This window comes from Petaurus breviceps, unplaced genomic scaffold (assembly GCF_028583685.1).
Source record: "Petaurus breviceps papuanus isolate PSGF00001 unplaced genomic scaffold, PetGlider_PUasm1.0 213, whole genome shotgun sequence".
Taxonomy (NCBI): Eukaryota; Metazoa; Chordata; class Mammalia; order Diprotodontia; family Petauridae; genus Petaurus; species Petaurus breviceps.
The window spans coordinates 313,632-322,258 of NW_027185860.1; the positions used below are offsets into that span (position 1 = coordinate 313,632).

General features: G+C 33.4%; 1 protein-coding gene across 4 annotated transcripts in view; it reads right to left on the minus strand.

The window, feature by feature from the left end:
- The window catches only part of LOC138165581 (roundabout homolog 1-like), a 957,778-nt gene that overhangs the window by 218,064 nt on the left and 731,087 nt on the right, over window positions 1-8,627 (minus strand). For all 4 annotated transcript variants that reach the window (XM_069093911.1, XM_069093909.1, XM_069093912.1 and 1 more), the window contains one exon: window positions 4,452-4,535. In XM_069093911.1, coding sequence (XP_068950012.1) covers window positions 4,452-4,535 — 84 coding nt within the window. The remainder of the gene's footprint in view (window positions 1-4,451; window positions 4,536-8,627) is intronic.

The following is an 8,627-nucleotide window of genomic DNA, read 5'->3' on the forward strand; positions in this document are numbered from 1 at the left end:
AACAAAGAAACATATCAACTAAAATCGTATTCTGGAGGTAAGTATAAGGTATCTCATGTTCTGTATGTAGGACTTGATTTTCTTAACATGCTCATTTTCCATTTTTATGAAAGATAAATCAAGCTGAATTCACTTTGCTTTTACTTTCAGAAGAAAAAATTAAAATTCTTTAAAATAAATAATTTTCATTATTTTATAGCTACAAAACATATGTACAATAGTGAAATATCATTATTAATCATAAGCAAGGCATCTTGGTATTTCAATAGCTCAATATCATCCAGAGTTTTTTAATAATCAGGTGAATTTTATAGTATTTTATTTTTTATGGTTTATCCAAAGGTGTTAATTTGTTTTTTCCCCTTTGGTACTTTCTAGGACTTTCTGCTATGCATAGATTACATTTCTCTAAGTTTTAGCAGCAACAGAATGAATAGAAATTATAATCTAATCTAAAATGTTTATTTAGTATGAAACATGTAAGGAGTATAATCTATCTCCCTAAAAGTAATGCCTATCATACCACCATATTGCCCTATGCAGGGGTGGCAGAGGTTGGGGTTGGGGAAGGAGAGAAGACTCAACAGTAATTGAGAGCTATGATGCTTCATTCTGAGATTGTTAGACATCCTACAGGCTGATGATTTTGAGGTTACATGTACACTTCTTCACAGTGGGAGTGTGATATCTAACTCTTTCTAGTTCCTTTCTATCTTTAGTATTCCCTTTCTCCCCATGGTCAATACCATCTTGAATCCAATACTCTTTCCATTTTTTCCTCTTAACAAAAGTTTTGAACATAGGCTATAAGGTAAAGGTACAGCTATACTCCTGACATTTAAACAGATCTTAGGGGTTTAAACCCACACTTTACATACCCCTCCTTATATGAGCTATTAAAAAGACTTGTTTTAGGGGCGGCCAGGTGGCTCAGCGAGTAAGAGCACCGGCTCCAGTGTTGGGACGACCTGGAGATCGAATCCCGGGCTCAGACACTCAGCACCACACCCAGAAATAACTGGCCGTGTAACCTTGAGCAAGTTACTTAACCCTGATTGCTTAAAAAAAAAAGACTTGTTTTATATATATATATATATAAAACTCCTTAAAATATCCCCATTGATGGATGTTTTTTTATAGGTTTTTACATGATTTTGACCCCATAAAGTTTTAAAAAGTTATCGATTTTTGCAGCTGAGGCTGTATGCTATGGACCATCAACCAGAAAATTTGTTACTTGTTAGATAATGTACAAATACACTTCAGCAATATCACACAACCATCTTAGAAATCTCTTCAATCACTGATTACTGAGTGATATTGCAACACTTAAACACCATTCAGCTTTCAGAGTAACATATTTCTAAGTGGTTGGTATGGTGATGGGTATGTGCGTATGTGTGGGGAAGGGTTCAAACTTTATTTTCTGTTCTAAATCACCAAAAAATTACTCTTCCTGGTCCCTCCACATTGAAGTTCATCTAGATATAGGCATGATGCAAATACTGATGAAATTTCTGTAAATATTGCTATATAATTATGAACAAAAGCAATGAAGCATTAAATTTATAAGCTGACATTTGTTGATTAAGGCTTATTAATATATTAATGTAAAGAATTAAGGCATTTACATGTGACTGTAAAATCATGTGTTTGTTATGAATTTAATTTGGACGGATAAATTCGATAGTGGTGGTTTTGGCTTGGTGACCATACCATGAGTTGTACTGAAAAACTTATGAAAAAGACACCCTTTTAGTGATCAGACTGAAAGAAAAACAGGTCAGAATGAATACAGAATTTGGCAACCTCTTGAAATTATTATTTTGGGGGATTGTTAGGTCTTTCTTGATTGGGACAATGTTTGTCTTAGTCTATAAAGATACCTCTGGGAGGCTTTTATTTTTGCCTTTGGAATCTATGAACCATTATGGTAGAAGCTTTGGGGATGAAGGACAATGAGAAAGATCTCAAATGTCAGATTTAAGAAGGGAAAGAATGTTTACAAAAAAGAAGGCAAAATATGTAAGTTCCATAAACTTATGTTAGAAACAAAGAAACAAGAGCAGAATTTCCATGTTCTAAAAAATTTGTTTTCATGAATCATTGTCATTATGGCTAACTAATATCAGATTTAAAAACTGTTTTGTGTATTTGCTGGTTTATTACAAACTTTAAATTTAAGCACTGAGTTATGTTCCTGCTATATTCACGGTGACTCAGTAAAAAACATTCTTATTTTAAATAAAGAAGTAACAATGCACCCAACCATATATACTGCCAATTATCCCCAACTCTTACCAATAAGCCATTATATAGTCTTACTACATAGTGTCAACTCAATCATTTGTGAGTATAGTTAAAAGTTTCTCTTAGGAAATGAAATTTATGGAAACTCAGAACTACTTGTACAAAATAGTATCATCTCAATCCATTCTATATCTTTTATTGTAACTATAAGGGGTAGCCCCACTCCTCCACCCTCTAAAAAAGAAAGAAAACAGTTTAAGTTTATTCTCTATTTCATTTCACTATCTGTTCTTTTGGAGGTTGTTGTAATGAGAAAAGAAATGGTTAAGAAAGGGAGAAAAAGAAGGAGAAAGATAGGGCATGGATAACATACTGGAAAAATCAAGGATAACTGAGAATTGACTATGGTAGAATAAACTCAATAAACATTTTGTACTGTTGGCTTATCAATAATTACTGGCCTCAGGTACAATGTAATTTATAATGTTATTTTATAATCACATTGCATTAAACTGGTCTTGTTTTAAATAAGTCACATGAGAGAATATTGAGTAGGTAGTTTTATAAGTTCATTACCTAGAAGGAATAAATCTATTCTTTGCATTTTTAAGATTATAAATATTGATAACTGATTGATTCCATTTCAATGAACTAAATGCAATGACAAAGATAAAATGATAAATAGCAGTAAAGGAAAGGCAATTTTTAGGTTTTAATACATTTTAAGTCATCTTAATTCTATTATACCTGGCCCGCATGGAAGCTGTGGATATCCCATAACAGAGAAAGAACAAATATTTTCAATGTGACTAGACAAGGTAGTTGTTCAGAATAGAAGAACACTAATTAGTTTAGCTAATATATAGCAAATTCATAATATGTGTAAGAAATAATGATGTTTTTGATTTATATTTCTACCAATACGAAGCTATCTTACAACATCATTAAGAAGTAGAATTGAGAATTTTGGAAGATTCTAATTGAGGACCTGCAGAATGTAGTCCCCAAATGAAGATTCAGTTTGTGTTTTGGGAGAAACATTTTAAAAAGGGTGAGAAATGGCGATATCTGTGGGAAAGAAAAAAGTGTACACAAAGAAATACAGGAAGTATTTTGTTTGGCACATTACATCAAGTGATCCAAACCTCAACTTTCAAGGGGGAGGGAAAGAGAGGGAAAGCGAGGTAATGTTTCTATGAAGGGAATGAAGATATTTCTAAAATAATATTGTCATTTTGTTCTTAAGTAAAATTTAGCTATTGTATTTCTCTGTTTACTTCATATGATTACCAGAATTATAGCAGTGATATTAATAATGGCCATTTATCTGTCCTCTTGCTATCCAATCTTTGGAGAACTATTCCAAGAAATGAAAATGAAAAGCATATCAGGGGAATTTGGGATTAAGTAGGGTTTGTTACTAACAACAGGACGGTGATGCGATTATTTCGAAATCATATGCTTAGTTACAAATGGCATTTTATGGTTTCCCCATATCTAAACTGAAAATTAAAATTTGTCTTATTTCCCATTTACTTTTAACACTGTACTGAAAAACATTTCATAGAAAAGTAAACACATCACTTTCATACATGTTCATTTTAAAGTCATTTAGTTGAGTTTTTTCAATGTACTCAGCGAGTTAATTTGTTATGTATATGTGCACATACGTATATGTCTGTGTACATATATATTTAAGAGGTGGTTCATGGATATGGCATCACTTAGAGTATATATTAGTCATGCAAAGAACCATATTAAAATGTTAGTATATAGTGCAATAAATAAGAAATGTACGAATGACTTTGATTTGAAATAAAATGATTCTTAATAAAAACTTTTCCTTTTTCTTATTTGCTCCAGTTTAATCAAAGGTTTGAATGATCTGTTACAAATTACTGTTCTCACAAACATATTTGCAATAAAAAAAACTTTGCCCTGATCAACATTTGTTTTTCAAGTTACAAAAACAAATGCTAAAAATAAACATAGCTTTCATTTGTAATTTTTCCAAATAGTTTCCTTCAGCATCATTATTTCCAGGTTATTGGATGAATTTTAAAGCATGAGTACCACAACACAATTTCTTGCTGGAGCTAGTTAGCAGTAGGGATGGTTAAATAATTTTATACAGGTGGTTGATGACTGATGAAGTTTGAAGAGAGATGGGACTATTAATATTTTGGAAAGATACACTCTACCTGTGTAGCCCAGCGAATTGTCATCATTATCAGAGGTGGGGAGTGGTGTCCCGCTGTCGGTCCCCCTCTCTAGGTCTTCAGAGTCTGTCGGAAACAACACCAGAGCTGCTGATGGGGTCACAGTAGTAACAGTAGTTGCCATTTCGATCACAATATGTCCAGACACAAGTAAATCCACATACACCAGAAAGACACACAGGGACAACATACAGCATACTTCATCCTCGCACCTTCTGTGGCATATCAAGCTCTGTAAAAATTTCAGTGCCATCATTTACAATTTCTACGGCCTTTTCCTATTTACTCTTGGATTTCCCTAATAGTCTTTTGCTGCACCATTGCTTAATTCAAAGCTTGTGCAGGGCTCCGACTACCTCCTGTGCAGCAGTCAGCACAGGCTGTGGGGAGCATATGGGGAAGAGAAGGCAGGCTAGCTGAATGCTAGCATTGCTAATTTTCTACCTTATTGTTAATCAAAGCTATTGACTGTGATCACTCCCTATCATCGCTTCATCTCCTGGCAATTACAGACTCAGGGGACTTTACCTCTTTTAGGGAGGGGGTGACGGTCTAAGAGTGTGGGTGAAACAGTGTCTTGTCAAATGAGAGGAAGGGTTGATAAAAGTGACATACCTTCTTTGGGAGGCACGGAGAAAAAGGGCGAGATCCCATCTTTGAGAAGGCAAGAGTTTAATATTTTAAGGGACTGCCATATATTTCCTGGGCTTAATGCATGGACATTCATTTTCACTTAATTTGAGAAAGAAATTTTCAATTAATTTGGGTAAGAAAATAAAATCAAACCACAGCACTCAAGGTTCATACAAGATAATGATAATTTCTTTTTCTCATTCTTGTTTTTTCCTGTATGTTTGGAGTACTGTTCCTTAATACTCTTAAACTTGCAAACTATTTTTTTGCTTAAAATTTCAGAGGAGAAACAAATCTTTAAATATCTAGAGTAAAGAAATACATATGCTCAAACTTAGCAAATTTTATTTATTCACTACACAGTCATTAACCATAGTATATCTACTATTCCAGATAAATACAATTAATATGCATAGGTGCATTTTTGATATGAGGTTTAATATCTGTTAAAAAAAGCACACATCTTACTAAAAAGAGGACTACGTAGTAAATAATTGATCATTAAGGATGAGGAACTCCTTGCAATCGTTACACAGTAGCTAACTAGGATTTCTAAGCACTGAAGGAAGAGGAAGAAAGCACAGCTGTTCTTTGTAGAAGAAATGATTCCTTTCAATAAGGCAGGGTGTAAAACTAGTTAATGCCTCTTTAAAGGCATCACACAAGAAATTCATTTTAGGTCCAAAGATTAAATAACTAATACCATTCTATTTTTAAATGGTTCTTATAACTGTTGGCTTATCTGCTGAGCCACTTAAAAGAGTCTCATCATGAATTCAGAAGAAAATGAAACACGCTGTATATCGAATCCACTTTCTATACTCTAGCTGGTCAGTATCTCTAGCTCCACCCCATGTCATGTAATTTAGTTGATGTAAAGAATAATTTAAAAAAAGATATTTGCATATATATTTAGGGTAGACACCTGTCCATTCATTTTTTTTAATCTCAATAGTGGTGAAGATTCTTAGTCGTTTAAAAAAATCTGCCCAAAAAGTCAGTGCAGAGAGAAGAGTTGACATTCTGCCCCTTCAGATTAGTAACTTATTTGTATGTATGTGTTGATTGGGTTAGAGTTTTAAACAGCATCAGTAAAGCAAAGTGAAATGGGCTTTTTTTTTTTTTGCATGTACTTAGGGATCTCACTGGTATAGTTATGCCACAAATAAAGTATTCTTGATAGGCAGACCATCCAAATAGAAAAATTTGTTTTAAAAAGACAAATGGCAAATGTTCATTTAAATGTTACTTTTAAAAGGGCAAGCAAACACAACTTACTCAGGAATTTTGATGTTTAAAAGTTAATATATGGTATTCTTTGTTTTTCAATGATTAATCATTTTCTAAACTGAAAATAATATAAGGAAAGCAATTTTCAGACGATTCTGGGACAGTTTACTACATGTGCATTTATAAACTTCAAATTGTCTAAATAAAAATACAGTAAAATGAGTAATTGCTGACAGAAACTAAATAAGTTTATAGAATTTTAAAATATAATCAGATATAAACATTTTCTCTATCTTATTTATTTACTGCCAAACTATTGCACGTAGCCAAAGATAAAGTGGTTGTAGCAATAGTGGAGGAGGTAAGCAACAGCTAAATTAATTAAGATATGATTCAAATTGTGTAGACCAACTAAAAACTGGATTTTTCCCCTGCAGTTCTTCACTTGGCCCTAGTAATTTAGAAGTTTACTCTATGAGCATAGTCTGGAAAAGGGAACAGGGAAATGAGAAGTGGTAATCAATGAGTATTTATGAAATTACTTTTATGCATCTTTTAGCCACTAGGCATACTATACTTCACAGAGACTGCTGTGGTCTAATGGGAAGAATATTGGATTTGCAATCAGAAATTCTAGCTTTGAAACCAGCTAGGTCAATTATTGGATGAGACATTTTTGGGCAAGTCTTTTTGTTTCTTCAGGTTCCAAATCTGTAAAATGAGTATAATAATATATGTACTACCCATCAGAATTGTTTTAGAACTAAAAATGCAATAATGCATGTGAACCATTTGCAATATATAAAGTGGTATACATATCGCAGTAATGATGATGATGTTGCTGTCATTCATTTCATCTATTTCCATGAAATTCAGAAACAGTACTAAAACAAATTGTTGCCTTGCTTATTATTCCCTTGTATTCAGTATCCAACAAACTATTACACAAGTATTTAAGATAAATTATTTTTTTCTACAGGTGTATAAAAGCATCATGACATTTATTATTGTTGTTTATTGATGAAAACTGAACATGCTTTCTTTTCCCCATTTCTCTAGTTTTTTTTAGTTCTTTCAACTATTGACTGCCAAACAAATAACAGCCACTCAAATTGAAATTTGACTTATGACATTTGGATTATAGATGAACTCTAATGGTTTACTTTGATTTCAGTTAGAGAAGATGCTGATAGTACTTGTCAACATTAGATAACAGCTAATCAACCTTAAAGAGTCAGAGTTATTCAATATGCAATTCTCCATATTGTTATGGCTGGTCTTGATGTGTCCAAATTTTAGAACTGAATCTTAACCAGCTTGAATGGATGAGTAAAACATTGACAGAAAAATGCCTTGGGCAATTGTTAGCTGAGAGGATCTTGCAAATTGATAACTTCTACAATGTCCCAAATAAATAAAATAACTTATAGACTTTGGGACTAATATAATTGAGAAATAATGAAAACAGCACTTTTCAAATACTTTAATTTACAACAAAATAATTTATAATAAACTACCTCAGATTCATTTGAGAAGTATGTCAAAGCATATCTCTTATAATTAGACTAATCTTCAGGATCACTCAATATAGCTATATTGAGATATACATAGATATGTTTATATGTACTGTGACAGATACGGAGCAAGATTGTCCTTGACAAGGACATCAGAGATGAAAGCGAAGGAAGACATAGAGGGTGATCATTATGAAAGGGATGTGAGATGAAGAGAAAAAGAATAAGAGGGAACATTGGCAAATGACAAGGAAGCAAAAAGCTCTTTCTAATTGGAAGGAGAAAATGACCTCTTGCAGTACCAATGCAATATTCACAGTGCCCATGATCACTATAAATATACCTGGATGGTGCTCAATCACAAAATATAACAGATCCTCCATATAGAAGACAGACACCAGAAAACCAAATCCCCAAACCAGTAAGCTGATTCCATCATGGTAACAAAGAAGTTATTTAGTCACAACAGCACAGAGAGCCACAGTGTACTTTAGGCTTCCCACAAACCAATATTTACTCACAAGCCTGACTAGTGAGTCAGGCTTGACATGGGACATGTCCTCTCTTCCTCCTAGTCTAACTACCTCTGACTTCCAGCTTCCTGTGGGCTCTGCTTCACCTTTCAGCAAACTCCTCCTGCAACAGGTTCCATGTGAATACATTTAGCCTATTAGGGGGCAGAGTATATTTTCAAAGCAGGGAAGGTCTTCAAATTTCCTTAGGCTTATTAAGGGGCAGGGGAGATCTTCAGATTGCCACTACCATTACACATTTTTTTTTT